This window comes from Eriocheir sinensis, chromosome 57, assembly GCF_024679095.1.
Source record: "Eriocheir sinensis breed Jianghai 21 chromosome 57, ASM2467909v1, whole genome shotgun sequence".
In the NCBI taxonomy this organism is placed as follows: domain Eukaryota; kingdom Metazoa; phylum Arthropoda; class Malacostraca; order Decapoda; family Varunidae; genus Eriocheir; species Eriocheir sinensis.
In genome coordinates, this window is record NC_066565.1 from 3,897,515 (window position 1) to 3,918,361 (window position 20,847).

Consider the following 20,847-nt stretch of genomic DNA (forward strand, 5'->3'; position numbering starts at 1 on the left):
TTAGTGGAACGGAGAACTGAGTGGATGAATGGATTAGGTTGATGGAAGGGATGGAAGCAGAGGTGGATGACTTAGTGGATGAATGGATTGTACTGCTGGGTGGATTGGGCAGGATGGAAGGATAGATTGTGCAGGTGGATCAAGGGTGGATGACTGGGGTGGGCGGATGAAGCAGTGGAGTGTGAGTGGATGCCTTCTCACCCAGTTGTTGTTTTTGTTGTTGTTTAGTTTGTTTGTTTGTTTGTTTGTTTGTTTGTTGTGAATTTTGAGATGTTTTGTTCCGTTCACCTCTCTCTCTCTCTCTCTCTCTCTCTCTCTCTCTCTCTCTCTCTCTCTCTCTCTTCCTCTCCTCTCTCTCCTTCCTTCCTTCCTTCCTTCCTTCCTCCCTCCCTCCCTCCCTTCCTTCCTTCCTTCCTTCCTTCCTTCCTTCTCTCCCTCCTTCCTTTCTTCTCTCCTTCCTTCCTTCCTTCCTTCCTTTTTTCTTTCTTTCTTTCTTCCTTCTTTCCTTCCTCCCTTCCCTCCGTTCTCTCTTGTCCTCTTTTTCCTTCTCTCTCCTTCCTTCCTTCCTTCCTTCCTTCCTTCCTTTTTCTTACTTCTTAACATCCCGCCCACCTTCCTTCCTTCCTTCCTTCCCTCCGGGCTCTCTCGTCCTCTTTTTCCTTCTCTCTCCTTCCTTCCTTCCTTCCTTCCTTCCTTTTTCTTACTTCTTAACATCCCTCCCTCCTTCCTTCCTTCCTTCCTTCCCTCTGTTCTCTCTCGTCCTCTTTTTCCTTCTCTCCTTCCTTCCTTTTTCTTCCTTCCTACCTTCCTTCCTTCCTTCCTTTTTTCCTTCTTAACATCCCTCCTTCTTTCCTTCCTCCCTTCCCTCTGTTCTCTCTCATCCCCTCTCTCCTTCTCTCTCCTTCCTTCCTTCCTTCCTTTTTCTTACTTCCTAACATCCCTCCCTCCTTCCTTCCTTCCTCCCTTCCCTCTGTTCTCTCATCCCCTTTCTCCTTCTCTCTCATTGTTATTTCTACCTTCATTCCCACCTTCTTTATCAATCTTTCTCTCTTGCCTCTCCTTCCTCTCTCTCCAGCCTTGCATTGCCATTTTCTGTTCCCCTTCTTCTGTTCCTGTTCCTTTCCCTCCACCTTTACCTCCCTTCTCCCTTCCCTCTTTCTCTCCTCTTTTACTTGTGTGTGTTGGTGTACTCACATATTTGAGCCTGTAAGAATCGGCAGGCCTCACAAGTACAGCACTGTCTCCAGGATTGTGAGTTTCAAGTTTGTGATTCACCGTGTCTGTGGTTGGGACCCAAGATTTGATTTTTATTGAAAACTGAAATTGCAATATGACCCGAAAGGAAAAGGAAAAGGCTGCTAAAACTGTTTTTTTTTCACACCTTGTTGTGGTCCTTGACTCCCATTCTCACTCTTACCACCCCCTGGGCCTTTCCCTTGGCCGCGGGAAGCATGGTGAGTGGGATCCGGGCAGCCAGGCACATGTGTGCAAGCAGCCCGGAGCAGCTGACGGGCGGCTGATGATGGCGATGATGAGTGTCGGCGGTGCAGCCCACGCATCGATGCCACCCAAACAGCACCTTCATCTGGGCCCGTGTGTGTGTGTGTGTGGCTGTGCCCACCGTGGGCCCAGGCTCCTCAGTCTGATAATTCCCACCTTCCATGCGGGACCCCTTTCCTTTCTTCCATCTCCTCCTTTTCAAAAAGAAGAGATGGAAGAAAAGAGAGGGGTCCCACGCAACATGTGGAAAACAAGAACTGGCTAATTGAGAAGCCCAAACCCACAACAAACACAGCCACACACACACACACACACACACACACACACACACACACACACACACACACACGGGCCATGACAAAAATACCGTTCAGGCGGCACTGATGCAAAGGCCACGCCGCCCGTCAGCTGCTCGGGCCCAGCGCGTGGCTGGGGCTGTCTGCACACATGCGCTTGGCCACCCAGATGGGTGGCCAAGCGCAAGATGTCGACGGTTTTCAATTTTCCCCACAAGAATAATGGTTCAAAATTTGTGATCTTAACGTTTGTGACCTGCAGCGTGGACCTGTTTACCCCAAACTTGGAGACAGTTCTGTACTCATTATTTTCACCTATCTCTCTGCTCTTTACACTTTACTGTATGTTGATAGTTTTTTGTTTAGTCCAGTTTTTGGCTCACTGTATTTTTCCTGTATTTCTCTTTCCACTTTACTGTATATTGATAGTTTTTTCTTTAGTCCAGTTTTTGGCTCACTGTATTTTTCCTGTATTTCTCTTTCCACTTTACTGTATATTGATAGTTTTTTCTTTAGTCCAGTTTTTGGCTCACTGTATTTTTCCTGTATTTCTCTTTCCACTTTACTGTATATTGATAGTTTTTTCTTTAGTCCAGTTTTTGGCTCACTGTATTTTTCCTGTATTTCTCTTTCCACTTTACTGTATATTGATAGTTTTTTCTTTAGTCCAGTTTATGGCTCACTGTATTTTTCCTGTATTTCTCTTTCCACTTTACTGTATATTGATAGTTTTTTCTTTAGTCCAGTTTTTGGCTCACTGTATTTTTCCTGTATTTCTCTTTCCACTTTACTGTATATTGATAGTTTTTCTTTAGTCAGTTTTTGGCTCACTGTATTTTTCCTGTATTTCTTTCCACTTTACTGTATATTGATAGTTTTTCTTTAGTCCAGTTTTGGCTCACTGTATTTTTCCTGTATTTCTCTTTCCACTTTACTGTATATTGATAGTTTTTCTTTAGTCAGTTTATGGCTCACTGTATTTTTCCTGTATTTCTCTTCCACTTTACTGTATATTGATAGTTTTTTCTTTAGTCAGTTTATGGCTCACTGTATTTTTCCTGTATTTCTTTCCACTTTACTGTATATTGATAGTTTTTCTTTAGTCAGTTTTGGCTCACTGTATTTTTCCTGTATTTCTCTTTCCACTTTACTGTATATTGATAGTTTTTTCTTTAGTCCAGTTTTTGGCTCACTGTATTTTTCCTGTATTTCTCTTTCCCTTTTACTGTATGTTGATAGTTTTTCATTTTCCTCAAGTCTATTTTTTGCCTCATGCTGTACTTTTTCCATCATTTTTTCCACTTTACTGTATGATGTTGGTTCTTTGTATTTCTCAAGTATATTCTTTGTCTTTCTTTATTTTTTCCATCATTTGTCATCATCTTTTTGGTCCCCGATGAGTGTTGAGTGTGTGCTTAATGGGAGTGTTTGTGGGCTGTGTTGCTGTCATTACCGAGGGTGTGGCAGCCTGGCAGTGTTGCTCCCTCAGGTGGTGTTGCTGTGTTGCTGTGCTTCTTGGTTACCTTTGTTGTTTTGCTTCTTCCCTCTCACTCCCTCTCTGTCCCCTCTCACTCCCTCTCTGTCCCCTTTCACTCCCTCTCTGTCCCCTTTCACTCCCTCTCTGTCCCCTCTCACTCCTCTCTGTCCCCTCTCACTCCTCTCTGTCCCCTCTCACTCCTCTCTGTCCCCTCTCACTCCTCTCTGTCCCCTCTCACTCCTCTCTGTCCCCTCTCACTCCTCTCTGTCCCCTCTCACTCCTCTCTGTTCCCTCTCCTCCCTCTCTGTCCCCTCTCCTCCTCTCTGTCCCCTCTCCTCCTCTCTGTCCCCTCTCCCTCTCTCCCTCTCTGTCCCCTCCTCCTCTCTGTCCCCTCTCACTCCCTCTCTGTCCCTCTCCTCCTCTCTGTCCCCTCCCTCTCTGTCCCCTCTCACTCCTCTCTGTCCCCTCTCACTCCCTCTGTCCCCTCTCCTCCTCTCTGTTCCCTCTCACTCCTCTCTGTCCCCTCTCACTCCCTCTCTGTCCCCTCTCACTCCTCTCTGTCCCCTCTCACTCCTCTCTGTCCCCTCTCACTCCCTCTCTGTCCCCTCTCACTCCTCTCTGTCCCCTCTCACCTCCTCTCTGTCCCTCTCCTCCCCTCTCTGTTCCCCTCTCCTCCCTCTCTGTCCCCTCTCACTCCCTCTCTGTCCCCTCTCTCCTCCCTCTCTGTTCCCTCTCACTCCTCTCTGTCCCCTCCTCCTCTCTGTCCCCTCTCACTCCCTCTCTGTCCCCTCTCACTCCCTCTGTTCCCCTCTCCTCCCCTCTCTGTCCCCTCTCACTCCTCTCTGTCCCCTCTCACTCCTCTCTGTCCCCTCTCACTCCTCTCTGTCCCCTCTCACTCCCTCTCTGTCCCCTCTCACTCCCTCTGTTCCCTCTCCTCCTCTCTGTCCCCTCTCCTCCTCTCTGTCCCCTCTCACTCCTCTCTGTCCCCTCTCTGTCCCCCTCTCACCCTCCTCTCTGTCCCCTCTCACTCCCTCTCTGTTCCCTCTCACTCCTCTCTGTCCCCTCTCACTCCTCTCTGTCCCCTCTCACTCCCTCTTTGTTCCCTCTCACTCTCTCTCTGTCCCCTCTCCCTCCTCTCTGTCCCCTCTCACTCCTCTCTGTCCCTCTCCCTCTCTGTCCCCTCTCCCTCCCTCTCTGTCCCCTCCTCCCCTCTCTGTCCCCTCTCACCCTCTCTGTCCCCTCTCACTCCCTCTCGCTGTCCCATCTCACTCCTCTCTGTCCCCTCTCACTCCTCTCTGTCCCCTCTCACTCCCTCTCTGTCCCCTCTCACTCCCTCTCTGTTCCCTCTCACTCCTCTCTGTCCCCTCTCACTCCCTCTCTGTCCCCTCTCACTCCTCTCTGTCCCCTCTCACTCCTCTCTGTACCCTCTCACTCCTCTCTGTCCCCTCTCACTCCTCTCTGTCCCCTCTCACTCCTCTCTGTCCCCTCTCACTCCTCTCTGTCCCCTCTCACTCCTCTCTGTCCCCTCTCACTCCTCTCTGTCCCCTCTCACTCCTCTCTGTCCCCTCTCACTCCTCTCTGTCCCCTCTCACTCCTCTCTGTCCCCTCTCACTCCTCTCTGTCCCCTCTCACTCCTCTCTGTCCCCTCTCACTCCCGTTTCTTGCCTATCATTTCTTACTTTCTTATCCAGTGATTATTTTATGCTTACAAATTTACTTCCTAATGTTTTGTTATTTTTTATCCTGTTGATTTCTTTATTTCTTATCTGTATATGTATCTTCAAAGCCTTAGCTAAGCTCAGCCCCAGTAGACCACAAATAGGTAAATACACTCACTCCGTGGCACAACTGGTTAGAGCGCTGTGCTGCCAGGCCTTACGACCTGACAGGGCGGCGGTTCGAGCCTGCTCAGTCCTGATTCTTTCCGTTGACTACAGTCCATCGAGTCTAACTTGAGCCCTGTGGCTTGGCCCAAGGAAAACCCCCATTGTATACAGATCTAGCGATGACCTGCACATGGCTATCTGTCTCACTGTTAGTCTGTACGATATCTATTTATGGAACATACATATATTCATAATATGACTGCATGGTGTTATGAATGGCTTCTTAGGATTAGAGGGAAAGACAACGACTGAGTTGCGGCCAAGGCTGGCTCATCCGATATCCAAAATACAGAGGTCCGATTCATAGAGGGTTTGCTGTACCATGTGGGGCAGGGTGTCCATCATGTTACCGCCAGGCTTAGGGACACTGCCTGGCGCACACCCCTGTGGCACCTGGGCTTGCTAAGGACTCACTCAAGCCCAGCGTTACCAGATCATCATACTCAGAGCATCACATTTCTAGGTTTCAGACCCAGAACTGTTGTACCCACACAAATAATGCTACTCAGTTAACCGTGTAGCAGCGATGGGCCAAATTTGTGGCTTTACCGTGTAGCAGCGATGGGCCAAATTTGTGGCTTTACCGTGTAGCAGTGACAGGCCAAATTTGTGGCTTTACCGTGTAGCAGTGACAGGCCAAATTTGTGGCTTTACCGTGTAGCAGTGACAGGCCAAATTTGTGGCTTTACCGTGTAGCAGTGACAGGCCAAATTTGTGGCTTTACCGTGTAGCAGTGACAGGCCAAATTTGTGGCTTTACCGTGTAGCAGTGATGGGCCAAATTTGTGGCTTTACCGTGTAGCAGTGACAGGCCAAATTTGTGGCTTTACCATGTAGTAGTGATGGGCCAAATTTGTGGCTTTACCGTGTAGTGATGACCAAATTTGTGGCTACCATGTAACAACAATGGGCCAAATTTGTGGCTTTACCGTGTAACAGTGATGACAGGCCAAATTTGTGGCTTTACCATGTAACAGTGAATGGGCCAAATTTGTGGCTTTACCGTGTAGCAGTGACAGGCCAAATTTGTGGCTTTACCGATGTAACAGCGACAGGCCAAATTTATGGCTTTACCGTGTAGCAGCGACAGGCCAATTTGTGGCTTTACCGTGTAGCAGCAGGCCAAATTGTGGCTTTACCGTGTAGCAGCGACGGGCCAAATTTGTGGCTTTACCGTGTAGCAGCGACGGGCCAAATTTGTGGCTTTACCGTGTAGCAGCGACGCGCCAAATTTGTGCCATGATATAAACCCCCCAAAATAGACGATACATAAACTGATCACAAATGCTTTGATATATATTATGAAATGGTTTGTGTGATTGATGATTTTTTCTCATTTTTCCCACTTAGAGGGACCATTAAGAAACATGATCCCTGCTGCTACCGGGTTAAAGTTATTGCTAAAACTGTTAAAATTTGATGTTTTTTTGCAATAGTTCTTCTTGTTCTCATTTAACCTGGTAGCAGCAGGGATCATGTTTCTTAATGGTCCCTCCAAGCGAGAAAAATGAGAAAAAATCACCCCTCACACAAACCATTTCATAGTATATATCAAAGCATTTGTGATCAGATTATGTATCATCTATTTTGGGGGGTTTATATCATGGTAAAGCCAAATTTGGCCGTCACTGCTACATGGTAAAGCCACAATTTGTCCCGTCGCTACTACGGTAAAGCCAAGGTTGGACAGGCTATGAGTCGCTCCCATTCCCATTCCCATTCTCACTCTTTTTTTCAATGTTCTGGGTCACAAACTGGAAACAGCGTGCCGAGTGTGCTGGTCTGGTAACGCTGGCCATGGCTATCTCTCACCCTGTTGTTGTTGTCATTTAACATGGGGTTGGACAGGCTATGAGTCTCTCCCATTCCCATTCTCACTCTTTTTTTTCAATGTTCCGGGTCACAAACTGGAAACAGCGTGCCGAGTGTGTTGGTCTGGTAACGCTGGCCATGGCTATCTCTCACCCTATTGCTGCCTCTGTGGTCGCTGAGGGTCGTATTTTAAAACATCTCGTCGCCCAAGCTCACATATTTGACATAGCTTTCATAGGAGCTGTAGGCCTTTCCAGGGGTAGTTTTATGACCCTGGTGGTAGTTTGACCCTTCTTCTGTACCATGAACCTTAAAAAACACTCATCAAAACCAGACTGATCCCCTCTTTGACCTTTAGAGATAGTTGATGTGAGGAGCGATGGTGTCTTAAAATATGGCCCTTACTGTTGTGTGTGTCCTCTTACATGTGTCCCAGGCTTGTCATACATGTACCAACCTAACCATATATGTACCCAACTTACTGTCCTTGCCTCCCTCCCTCCCTCCCTCCTCCCACCCTTCCTTGAACCCTCCCTCAAATACCATCCTCTTCCTCCCTCCATCCTTACCTCCCCTCCCTCCGTCATCTCCTCCTTCTGTTGCTCCATCTGCTTTTCTCTCTGTTTCCCTCCCCGTTTCTTCCCTCCCTCCTTCCTCCTCCTCGTCATGGCCCCCTCCTGTTCATTCTTCTCTTCCCTCCTTCCTCCTTCCCTTCCTTCTTATCTCTCTATCTCCTCTTCTTTTCCTTCCTTGTTCATTCTTCCTGTCTTCTGTGGGTGTTTTTCTTCTTTCCTCTGTGTCCTGTTCTGCTTGCCTTCCTCTCTCTTCCCTCTGTCCCTTCCTCACTTCTCTTCCTCCCTTCCCCTGTCCCTGCATTCCTCACCCTCCTCGCTGCTATGCTCATTCTTTCCTCTCTTCTTCCTCTTTCCTCTGTGTCCTGTTCTGCTTGCCTTCCTCTCTCTTCCCTCTGTCCCTTCCTCCCTTCCTCTGTCCCTGCATTCCTCACCCTGCTTGCTGCTATGCTCATTCTTTCCTCTCTTCTTCCTCTTTCCTCTGTGTCCTGTTCTGCTTGCCTTTCTCTCTCTTCCCTCTCTCCCTTCCTCCCTTCCTCTGTCCCTGCATTCCTCACCCTGCTTGCTGCTATGCTCATTCTTTCCTCTCTTCTTCCTCTTTCCTCTGTGTCCTGTTCTGCTTGCCTTCCTCCCCCTGTCCCCTGTCTGCTCCCTCCCTCCCCTCTGCCTGTCTCCCTCCCACCCTCACCCCCCCACTCACCCCCCCTCCCTCCTGCTCTCTTCCAGGTGCAGGAGAAGCATGGGAGCGCTGAGGACAGAATTCAGCGCCTGGAGAACCAGCTGGATGAGAAGGGCGCCGAGCTGCACCGCCTCAACCAGCGCCTCAAGATGAATGAGGAGCACAACACGCGGCTCTCCAGCACTGTTGACAAGCTGCTGCAAGGTGTGTGTGTGTGTGTGTGTGTGTGTGTGTGTGTGTTTATATATTTTACGTAGCTGATTTCCTCCTCTTGATCGTGTGTGTGTGTGTGTGTGTGTGTGTCAGTAGTTGGGGTCTGTGTCTTGCCGTCTCTTGGTGTGTGGCAGTGGCCGGTGTCAGGGTGTGTGGTGTGTGTGTCGCCCCCTCTGCGGGTGTGTGGGTGTGGGTGTGTGTGTGTGTGTGTGTGTGTGTGTGTGTGTGTGTGTGTGTGTGTGTTTATATATTTTACGTAGCTGATTTCCTCCTCTTGATCATGTGTGTGTGTGTGTGTGTGTGTGTGTGTCAGTAGTTGGGGTCTGTGGCGTGTCTTGCCTTCTCTTGGTGTGTGGCTGTGGCCGGGGTCAGGGTGTGTGGTGTGTGTGTCGCCCCCTCTTGGTGTGTGTGTGTGTGTGTGTGTGTGTGTGTGTCTGGCTTTCGTCGTGGTGTGTGGGTGAGGAGGACGCGAGGGCTGCGTTATCGGAGGGTTCTGTGCCTGGCTGGTAAAGGCTCGCCATAACTACACCGCTGACCACGCTGGCACGTTATCTCAGGGCTGGGGGTGATGGGCCCATCACTGCAGTGTTGTGAGCACTGAGGACACATGGAAGGGGGGCCACCCCACACTTGTAACAAAGAGACATTACTGGTAACATTTAATTTCAGGTCAACATTCTGGCTTGAGTGACAACTGAACTACTCTGTTGTATTTCCTTCGTGCATTCCCTACATGACTGTCACTAATAATATGTTTACAAAGTGTGATATTTATATCATCTGATGATCCGGGAAAATGCTGGCATTGTATATCTACAGCAAAGTGTAGGACTCTTCAATGCATTTCACAAACATTATGGACTCAGTGAAATTCCTGGCCCCAAGCCAACATGTTGGGACAAAAGACCTTTCCCACAATGCTGAAGATTCTTTCTACAGGTGCAGAACATGCAGGCACAGCCAGGGAGTTCTGTGCTGCCTCTGCCAGGGCTGGAAACACCTCTGCCTGCTCCTGCCTTCCAGTCTGTGGTGCCTCCCTTTTCTCAGACATGCACGGGGGACTTGGATCTCTTTGCATGTTACTCTTAATGGACTCCTGCCCCTGAGATTGTCTGGTGGTTGTTGAGTTGGGGACTCCCTAACAGTGAACAGTTTCCTCCTCTTGGTGGTGAGTCTCCTGAACTTGTCCCTCCCTGGCTTGGCTGCTGAGGGTCCTGTATCCATGCTTAAAGTGCTTGGCAGCTTCTTGACAGCAAGCTGTGCTGTCACTACAAGGGAAGACTCGAGGGCGGCCGTCACCTCCTCTACAGAGCGCTGATCCAGCCTAATGCTGGCATCTGATGTGCCTGCCACTTGATGTTTTTTATCTTGGTGGTGTTGTGTGCATCCTTGTGCTGACCTCCTCAGCGCAAACATCAGAGCATTGTCATGCCTTGAGTGTCTGTGCCCAGTGAACCTTGAGTCCCAGCACACACTCACAGTTCTGAGGGGACAGTTGTGCTGGTGCTGGTGCTGGTGCACGCTGAGTCCTGATGTCTAAGTGTTGCCAGACATACCTTGAGGCAGTTTGGTTCTAGACATAATAATCAGATTAAGGTAATTTGCAAACAATAGAATTTCAAACTGATAATGATCCATTCAGTGCCATTAGCAAATCAGTGAAGTGTTCATATGTAGTGCACCTACTTTCTCACTCTCTTGAAAAGTGGTCCAATACAAGTACAAACACTGGTACTTTGTTTTTTCTAAATTTTAAATGCAAATACAAGTAGTAAATATTTTGTACCAAGTCAACTCCAGGGTGTGAGGGTTGGCTGGCTGGTCCTGGCTGGCAGCCTGTGGTGTGGCGGGCAAGGCTGCCCAGGTGTTGGAGCCCAGCACAAAGAAGTATCAGCAAATTGGGCCAAAACATTATGGTGCCCACTGTGTTCAGCACCGGTCATGGTGTGAGTGTTACACAAGCCTTGGTGTGGAGGAAGTGCGTGAGATCAGAGGTGTGGTTACGGTGCTGGTCCCGCCCCTTGTGCTGCGTAAGGGACAAGGTGGTGGTGGCAACACTGCTGACACTGGTGCCTTCCCTTGTGTTCCAGAATCCAATGACAGGCTGCAAGTCCACCTCAAAGAACGGATGCACGCACTCGAGGAGAAGAACGCACTCACCGCAGAGCTGGAGAGGACACGCAAGATCCTCGAGGACTCCACTCAGGAAAAGGTATGCACGGCGGACTGAGGGTGCAGCGGGAGTTATAAGGGACACCCATAACTGTGACAGAGCTACAGATAGATAGACAGACTCAGCTGCAATCCATGGCAGTACAGGAGGATAGGGTCAGATAGCCTCACCTTGGTCCCCAGTTGTCAGGTCAGTGTGGAATGGAAACTCTGTGTATAATTATAACCATGACAGAGCTACAGATAGATAGACTCAGTACAGGAGGATAGGGTCTGATAGCCTCACCTTGGTCCCCAGTTGTCAGGTCAGTGTGGAATGGAAACTCTGTGTATAATTATAACCATGACAGAGCTACAGATAGATAGACTCAGTACAGGAGGATAGGGTCTGATAGCCTCACCTTGGTCCCCAGTTGTCAGGTCAGTGTGGAATGGAAACTCTGTGTATAATTATAACCATGACAGAGCTACAGATAGATAGACTCAGTACAGGAGGATAGGGTCTGATAGCCTCACCTTGGTCCCCAGTTGTCAGGTCAGTGTGGAATGGTAACTCTGTGTATAATTATAACCATGACAGAGCTACAGATAGATAGACTCAGTACAGGAGGATAGGCTCTGATAACCTCACCTTTTGTCAGGTCAGTGTGGAATGGTAACTCTGTGTATAATTATAACCATGACAGAGCTACAGATAGATAGACTCAGTACAGGAGGATAGGCTCTGATAACCTCACCTTGGTCCCCAGTTGTCAGGGCAGTGTGGAATGGAAACTCTGTGTATAATTATAACCATGACAGAGCTTCAGATAGACAGACTCAGTACAGGAGGGAATAGGGTCTGATAACCTCACCTTGGTCCCCAGTTGTTAGGTCAGTGTGGAATGGTAACTCTGTGTATAATTATAACCATGACAGAGCTTCAGATAGACAGACTCAGTACAGGAGGGAATAGGGTCTGATAGCCTCACCTTGGTCCCCAGTTGTCAGGTCAGTGTGGAATGGTAACTCTTTGTATAATTATAACCATGACAGAGCTACAGATAGACAGACTCAGTACAGGAGGATAGGGTCTGATAGCCTCACCTTGGTCTTGCTGTGACAATATAACACATGTATTTTGAGTGTTTCCAATAACTGTTACTCACTGAAGCAGATGTGTAGTGGGACGGACTGGCTCTCTCTGACACTGTTGAGCCTGACTGGAGAGATTAGCGCCACGGTTGGCATGGAGGTGTTTGTGTGTGTGAACTGTGAGTGTTGGGTGGAAGGGACTGCAGTGGAAGACATTGATGAGTATGAGAATGATGAGTGTAAGAGACTGCAGTGGAAGACTTCAAGGATAGGAGGAGGCGGAAATGTTTGTGTTGGATCTGGGAATGGTGGGTGTAAGGGACTGCAGGGAAGGACTTTGAGGGCTGTGAGAAGCTGCTGCGCCCTACACAGGACAGTTTTGGGAGGCAGAATACATGGGCAAGGGTGAGCCTCAATTTGATAGGAAATTCACAGCACAGCATCAGAGTTTGAGATGAGTGTGAGGAAGTGTGTACGTAATGTGTGTGGCAGTGCTGTGGTGTGGGTGAAGGCAAGCTGTGGCCGCTGCCCTCACTGCTGCAGGGGATGTTGGGTGTGGGATACCATTCTGCCTTGGTGTGTGTGTGTGTGTGTGTGTGTGTGTGTGTGTGTGTGTGTGTAGTAACCTGGTGTCTTGCCAAAGGATCGGCTCCAGCAGGAGCTGGATAGCATGAAGGCGGAGATGGAGAGTCTGTTCCCGGCCGGCCTGGTGGGGTAAGTGGGTCGCGCCACGACGCGCCGGCCTTCCCTTGCTGCCCACGCTTCCCACCAGCTCGCCGCCGTCTCTCTCTCTCTCTCTGTCTCTCTTGTCTGGATGTCTGCTTGATGTAGTATTGCTTTTAGATACTTTGATTTCTTCTGTTTTCTTTTGCTACAGAATGAAATATTGAAAGAATTGTCCAGACGGCAACTAGAGGCTGAACAGCTGAAGCAACAAATGTTGCAACAGGAGATTGCCTTCAATATTAAACAGACAGAAGCTTTAACAAGGTAATGATTAGCAGGGCTGGAGCTGAGCATTGACGTGTGTTGTCCCAGGGCTGAGTGGGGGCTGGGGGGAGGCTGAGCTGTGTGGGGGCCGAGCAGCCTCCACACAGCCCCGGCCTCCCCCTCCGGCCACCCTCACAGCCACTGTTCACTGTTGTAGTCATCACCGCCCGCTGCCGCCCGCCGGCCAGGCCTCGGCCCGCCCACAGCGCTGTGTTGCCGCCCACACACAGTTGTCCTAAACTTGCCCGTAATCAAAGTGGCCTTCACGCTCAACACAGACTTGGCCGTCCCTTGCAGTGTCCAGTGGAGAAGTGGCTCTCAGGCTCACGGCCAACCGTGGCCGCTCATCAAGTTGTTCTTTGATAAAGTTTCTCTCAAGCTCACTGTCAAACTTGTCTGTTTGGTCAAGGTCATTGCTGACCTAGACGTTCTCAAGCTCACCTTCCACCAGACCTGTTCATGTTGCAAAGTTGCACCTAGATGACGTTGCTTTTTGCATATTTCTTTTAAGCTTACTTCCAAACTGTCAAGTCACTTCTTGTAAACACATCACCACCCTCAATATAAAGTTGTTCTCAAAGTTTACCTTGAACGTTCTACATCTTGTTGAATCACTTACTCTCTCAGATAAAAATCCTGGTGTGTGTGTGTCTCTTAAACTTAGTGTGAGAGCGAGGCCCCTCACCGCACCGCCACCTGTGCCGGCAACACAACGCGGGCCCCCGCAGCACACAGGGAGGGTGACGCAACACCTCAGGCTGAACCGTGTTGTTCTAATTGGCATATATTTTCTTCAGAGGAGCAGCACAGCATACTTATTTCTGTACCTTTTGCTTGTGCCTTGCTCTGTTCCTCTACCTCATGGAAACAACAAAATTAAAGACATCCCTTTTTTGTCATCAACATTGAGGTGTGGCTGAGAAGGGCTGTGAGGGATGAAGCCAGTCCTCCTGGTGTGTGCTGGGAAAGGTGGGCCACTTTAAAACACTTTCCTGCGCCATGACGGGCTGGGGCCAACTACCATCCAGGCCCCTCAAGGAAGCCTATCAGTGCTATAGGCATAAAAAAAAAAAAAATAAATAAATAAATAAAAATATAAATAAAAAAAATCACAGGAAGAACAAGAAGTAAGTTGCAAGAGAAAAGCTCCCTCAGCACACCAAACACAAAGTTGTTTTTCCCCATCAGCTTGTTTTGTGTTCTTCCTGGGGGGTGTAGCCGGCCGGCTTTACCCAGTGCACACCTGGCCCTGTCCCTCACGCCCCTTCTCCTCCCGACGCCTCAAACGTACAGTCGGTAGAAAAAGTATCGAACACCTTTGCGTCGATTGAACTGAAATTGAGGGAATCCTATTGACATGGTTTTGTGTTGGCTTGGTTGGTACCAGTGGCTCGAGTGTACTCATTGGCACCCACCTAACCAACACAACACCATGTATATAGATTTCGCTCAAAGTCTATTCAGTCGACCATTGGGTGTTTGATGCTCTTTTTGCCGCCCGTCCTCTTTGGTTTCTGAAGTTGTGTTTACCAAAAGACCCGATATTAAGCGTCAAAAGCTGATTACAACAATATTTACTGGTTTCTGACGCCTAACTATTGCCAAGAAACATCAGGAATTAACTGTTTTAACGATAAATATAAAAGAATCTCGTCAAAAGCCGTCCTTTTTTCCACAACACGTCGGCACTCATTCCTGTAGTGCTGAGGGAGGCAGAGTGTGTTGTGTTGGCATAATGCCCAAGCAATGCACATCCTTAGCAATACACTGTTGACCCACCGCCCCTAAGCTAAGGACACCTCCCATGCATGTCATCACCATTCCAAGGATGCTGTGGTTAAGGGACTGAGACCACTGTTGCCAGATTGTCGTACTCAGAGCATAGTATTTACCGGTTTTTGAAGCATAACTATTGCCAAGAAACATCAGGAATTAACTGTTTTAACGATGAATATAAAAGAATCTCATTATTGGGGCCCAGGAGACAGTTATGGGGTCGGAAGTCAAAAATAGCTGATTACACACAACAATTTATTTATTTTCTGGCCCTAACTATCCATTGCCAAGAAACATCAGGAATTAACTGTTTTAACGATAAATATAAAAGAATCTCGTTATTGGGTCCCAGGAGACAGTTATGGGGTCGGAAGTCGATAAACATTAGAAGCTGAGTACGACAATATTTACTGGTTTCTGACGCCTAACTATTGCCAAGAAACATCAGGAATTAACTGTTTTAATGATAAATATAAAAGAATCTCATTATTGGGTCCCAGGAGACAGTTATGGGGTCGGAAGTCGGTAAACATAAGAAGCTGATTACAACAATATTTACTGGTTTCTGACGCCTAACTATTGCCAAGAAACATCAGGAATTAACTGTTTTAACGATAAATATAAAAGAATCTCGTTATTGGGGCCCAGGAGACAGTTATGGGGTCGGAAGTTGGTAAATATAAGAAGCTGAGTACGACAATATTTACTGGTTTCTGACGCCTAACTATTGCCAAGAAACATCAGGAATTAACTATTTTGACGATAAATATAAAAGAATCTCGTTACTGGGCCCCAGGAGACAGTTATGGGCTGTGAAGTCGGTAAACATTAGAAGCTGAGTACGACAATATTTACTGGTTTCTGACGACTAACTATTGCCAAGAAACATCAGGAATTAACTATTTTAACGATAAATATAAAAGAATCTCGTTATTGGGGCCCAGGAGACAGGTATGGGGTCGGAAGTCAGTAAATATTAGAAGCTGAGTACGACAATATTTACTGGTTTCTGATGCCTAACTATTGCCAAGAAACATCAGGAATTAACTGTTTTAATGATAAATATAAAAGAATCTCGTTATTGGGCCCCAGGAGACAGTTTCTGGATCGGAAGTCGTTAAATATTAGAAGCTGAGTACGACAATCTGGCAGCAGTGACTGAGACTTGGCCCAGTGCATGCCCGGTGGTGCCCAGAGCCATAGGACAGGAGAGCATGGCCGCCTTCATCACAGCTGCCATGTCATTACCGAAAGAGTCACGTGAAATTCAAATGGAAGCTGATACTGTAGTGTTTTCTGTGTGCTCTTGGTTCTCAAAGAAGTACCCAGACCACAAAAAACTATTGAATTGGCATCAGTTTAACCCGGTAGCAGCGACGGGGCTAATTTGTGGCTTTACCGTGTAGCAGCGACGGGCCTAATTTGTGGCTTTACCGTGTAGCAGCGATGGGCCAAATTTGTGGCTTTACCGTGTAGCAGCGATGGGCCTAATTTGTGGCTTTACCGTGTAGCAGCGATGGGCCAAATTTGTGGCTTTACCGTGTAGCAGTGACGGGCCAAATTTGTGGCTTTGTCGTGTAGCAGCGATGGGCCAAATTTGTGGCTTTACCGTGTAGCAGCGACGGGCCAAATTTGTGCCATGATATAAACCCCCCAAAATAGATGATGCATAATCTGATCACAAATGCTTTGAAATACGTTATGAAATGGTTTGTGTGAGGGGTGATTTTTTCTCATTTTTCTCGCTTGGAGGGACTGTTAAGAAGCATGATCCCCGCTGCTACTGGGTTAAAATCTCGCTTGGTTCTTTTGGTTGCAATGTGGCGACTGTGGTGAAGTTGGCCACACACTCTTGCTCTAGGGCTCTGGTGGCACCCTGACCTCGCTGCCACTGTTACCACGATCTTGATTAATATTGTTTTTCTGTGTTTTTCTTCCTCAGTATCTATCCACTCAGTCATTTAAAGTATTGTAAATCTAATATCATCTTTTGTTTTTGTTTTTTCATCTCTATATATTGTCAGTCATTCAGAGCTTCGGATGTCTTGATTAATATTGTTTTTCTGTGTTTTTCTTCCTCAGTATCTATCCACTCAGTCATTTAAAGTATTGTAAATCTAATATCATCTTTTGTTTTTGTTTTTTTCATCTCTATATATTGGCAGTCATTCAGAGCTTCGGATGTCTTGATTAATATTGTTTTTCTGTGTTTTTCTTCCTCAGTATCTATCAACTCAGTCATTTAAAGTGTCGTAAATCTAATATCATCTTTTTGTTTTTGTTTTTTCATCTCTATATATTGTCAGTCATTCAGAGCACCGGATGTCTTGATTAATATTGTTTTTCTGTGTTTTTCTTCTCCAATATCTATCCACTCAGTCATTTAAAGTGTCGTAAATCTAATATCATCTTTTTGTTTTTGTTTTTTCATCTCTATATATTGTCAGTCATTCAGAGCTTCGGATGTCTTGATTAATATTGTTTTTCTGTGTTTTTCTTCCTCAGTATCTATCCACTCAGTCATTTAAAGTGTCGTAAATCTAATAATATCATCTCTTTTTTAATTTTTTGTACATCTCTATATATTGTCAGTCATTCAGAGCTTCGGATGTCTTGATTAATATTGTTTTTCTGTGTTTTTCTTCCTCAATATCTATCCACTCAGTCATTTAAAGTGTTGTAAATCTAATAATATCATCTCTTTTTTTTATCTTTTGTACATCTCTATATATTGTTTTTGTTTTTTCATCTCTATCTATTGTCGGTCATTCAGAGCTTCGGATGTCTTGATTAATATTGTTTTTCTGTGTTTTTCTTCCTCAGTATCTATCCACTCAGTCATTTAAAGTATCGTAAATCTAATAATATCATCTCTTTTTTTATCTTTTGTACATCTCTATATATTGGCAGTCATTCAGAGCACCGGATGTCTTGATTAATATTGTTTTTCTGTGTTTTTCTTCCTCAGTATCTATCCACTCAGTCATTTAAAGTATCGTAAATCTAATATCATCTTTTGTTTTTGTTTTTTCATCTCTATATATTGTCGGTCATTCAGGGCTTCGGATGTCTTGATTAATATTGTTTTTCTGTGTTTTTCTTCCTCAATATCTATCCACTCAGTCATTTAAAGTATCGTAAATCTAATATCATCTTTTGTTTTTGTTTTTTCATCTCTATATATTGTCAGTCATTCAGGGCTTCGGATGTCTTGATTAATATTGTTTTTCTGTGTTTTTTTTCCTCAGTATCTATCCACTCAGTCATTAATCTACTTTCTCATTATTTTATTCATTTTTCCGTGTCCTCCTCCTCCTCCTCCTCCTCCTCCTCCTCCTTCTTTCCTTCTTTGCACTATTCTATTGCTTAATCTACTTTCTCATTCTTATACTAATTTTTGTGTCCTCCTCCTCCTCCCCCGTACCCCCCCCCCCCCCCAGGTCGGTGTCCCCCACGGGCGGTGAGTTCGTCCGCAGCACCTCACACTCCAGCTTTGACTCCCGCTCCCTGCCGCGCCGCCCGCCCTCGGCCCCGCCCACGCACAAACGCACCCCAGGCAGCCTTGAGGAGGAGAACGCACAGGTGAGGGGCGGCTTCCTCCTCCTCTTCCTCACTCCCGTCATACCTCATCCATGTGGTATTGTTGTTGTTGTCATTATCCCTCATACTATCCATTGTTATTCCTCATACTATCATTGTTGCCACCCTCATTCCTCCTCCTCCTCCTCCTCATACTATCTCTCCTCATTCCTCATTCCTCACACTATTGTTGTCATCACCTTCATTCCTCCTCCCCTCCTCCTCCTCCTCTTCTTCCTCCTCATTCCTCATCCTCATACTCCTCCAATCACCACCCTCATTCCACTCCCTCCCCCCCAGGCCAACTCCGGGTGGGAGATAGCGGGGGCACACATCCAGTCCCAGTTCAGCGGCGAGGGTGGGGACCTGTCCGACGGGGAGGGTGAGGACGCCGAGTCAATATTCTCCCACATGGATATGCTCTCACCCTCCCACCACACGGACGCCCAGACCCTCGCCCTCATGCTGCAGGAACAACTGGACGCCATCAACAACGAGATCAGGTCAGTGTTGGGACGGCCATGCGCGCCGCCCCACCCTCCCATGGGCTCACTCTTCTGTACGTGCTGTTTATGGGCAAGTTTTAGAGCCGATTTCACAGTCCAACACGGCATATTCGTAACAGCTCGAACCAAACTATAGAATCCCATACAATCCAAAATGGGGAGGTCTTCGATGCCACACCAAATACACAAGAGTTTTCCTGTATAGTTTCATCAAATTTGTGAACTTCAATATGAACACCAGACACTATACAAGGAAATTTCGAAGGCTCTGGTATTGGTTTGGGAGCTTACTAATCCAGCATGGGGAACTGTGAAACTGGCCCTTAGTGAGTGTTCTAAACCCTGACGGATATTGCCTTTCTGTATCCGTGAACCAATTTGTGAACTTAAATACAAACACCAGACACTATACAAGGAAATTTCGAAGGCTCTGGTATTGGTTTGGGAGCTTACTAACCCATCATGGAGAACTGTGAAACTGGCCCTTACAGTCCAACACAGCAAGTTTGTAAGCTCCCCAACCAAACACAAAATACGACAGAAATTCCTTGTAGCTCTAGAGTTTGGTGTTGATATAAAAAGGAAGAGGAGATTTTAGGGCTGGTATTACTAGAGACTCCCTTCTCACATAAGCTATTCCTAAAGGTCAAAGGGGGATATCAGTTAGGCTCTAATGAGTGTTTTTTAGGCTCAGGGTACAGAAGAAGGGTCACACTACCACCAGGGTCATAAAAGTACTACTGGAAATGCCCACAACTCCTAGGAAAGCCTTGTCAGATATGTGTTTCCTATATTCACGGTACAGAGGAAGGGTCACACTACCACCAGGGTCATAAAACTACTACTGGAAATGCCCACAACTCCTAGGAAAGCCTTGTCAGATATGTGTTTCCTATATTCACAGTACAGAGGAAGGGTCACACTACCACCAGGGTCATAAAACTACTACTGGAAATGCCCACAACTCCTAGGAAAGCCTTGTCAGATATGTGTTTCCTATATTCACGGTACAGAGGAAGGGTCACACTACCACCAGGGTCATAAAACTACTACTGGAAATGCCCACAACTCCTAGGAAAGCCTTGTCAGATATGTGTTTCCTATATTCACGGTACAGAGGAAGGGTCACACTACCACCAGGGTCATAAAACTACTACTGGAAATGCCCACAACTCCTAGGAAAGCCTTGTCAAATATGTGTTCTTGGGTGACGAAGCCTAGGAAACCACACTGGAAATCTCTTTATTAGTGTCTGGTGTTGAGTAAAAAAACATATCATTGTGGAGAATAGAGTTTGGTTAGGGTGCTTACCATGACGCTGTGCTGGACTGTGGAGCTGGCGATATGACCTTTCTCTTGGGTCGCTTTTCCTCTTACCTTCATTAACAGGGAGGTAAAAAGGTCATTAAGCAGCTCATTAGATTCACGTCGGCGCTGCTCCTCCTCATGTGACCGCTACTAATGGTGGTGTTGATGTGCTATTTTTTGTTGTTTATTCTCACCATTTGTATTACTGTTACTGTTGTTGGTATCACTGCTGTCCTTATGCCCTTCCTGTAACAACAATAACAGCTGCTACTACTACTTCTACTACTACTACTACTACTACTACTACTACTACTACTACTACCATTACTACTACTACTACTACTACTACTACTACTACTACTACTGCTGCTATACTACTACTACTACTACTACTACTATTACTACTTCTACTGGTATTGCTATTACTACTACTACTACTACTACTACTACTACTGGTATTGCTGCTGCTACTACTACTACTACTACTACTACTGCTACTACTACTACTACTACTGTTACTACTACTACTACTACTATTACTACTACTGTGACTCAGGTTCCTCTGTTTCTCTCTCTCTCTCTCTCTCTCTCTCTCTCTCTCTCTCTCTCTCTCTCTCTCTCTCTCTCTCTCTCTCTCTCTCTCTCTCTCTCTCCACTGTTTGTTTAGTGTGATTTAAAAGTGGTATTAATTAAGTGTTATTCGTTTATTATTATTATTATTATTATTATTATTATTATTATTATTATTATTATTGTTTATTTATTTATTTATTTATTTCTTCCCTGACCATTACACTCCATCACATACTCATTGCCTCTCCCTTTGCTTCTGGTCTGTTTATTTATTTATTTATTTATTTACTTATTTATTTTTTTTACAACAGACAGCTCAAGGGCGTTCAAAAAAAGAAAACAACAATAAAAAAAAAAAAAAGCCCGCTACTCGCTGCTCCTACAAAAAAGAATCAGAAGAGGCGGCCGAAAGAGAGGTCAATTTCCAGCCACATT

The 20,847-nt window shown here is 46.4% G+C and overlaps 1 protein-coding gene across 1 annotated transcript in view; it reads left to right on the forward strand.

The window, feature by feature from the left end:
• Window positions 1-20,847, forward strand: part of LOC126984340 (liprin-alpha-1-like) — a 152,547-nt gene that overhangs the window by 61,717 nt on the left and 69,983 nt on the right. The window contains exons 10-14 of the mRNA XM_050837952.1: window positions 8,269-8,425; window positions 10,525-10,646; window positions 12,558-12,670; window positions 17,887-18,028; window positions 18,326-18,528. Coding sequence (XP_050693909.1) covers window positions 8,269-8,425; window positions 10,525-10,646; window positions 12,558-12,670; window positions 17,887-18,028; window positions 18,326-18,528 — 737 coding nt within the window. The remainder of the gene's footprint in view (window positions 1-8,268; window positions 8,426-10,524; window positions 10,647-12,557; window positions 12,671-17,886; window positions 18,029-18,325; window positions 18,529-20,847) is intronic.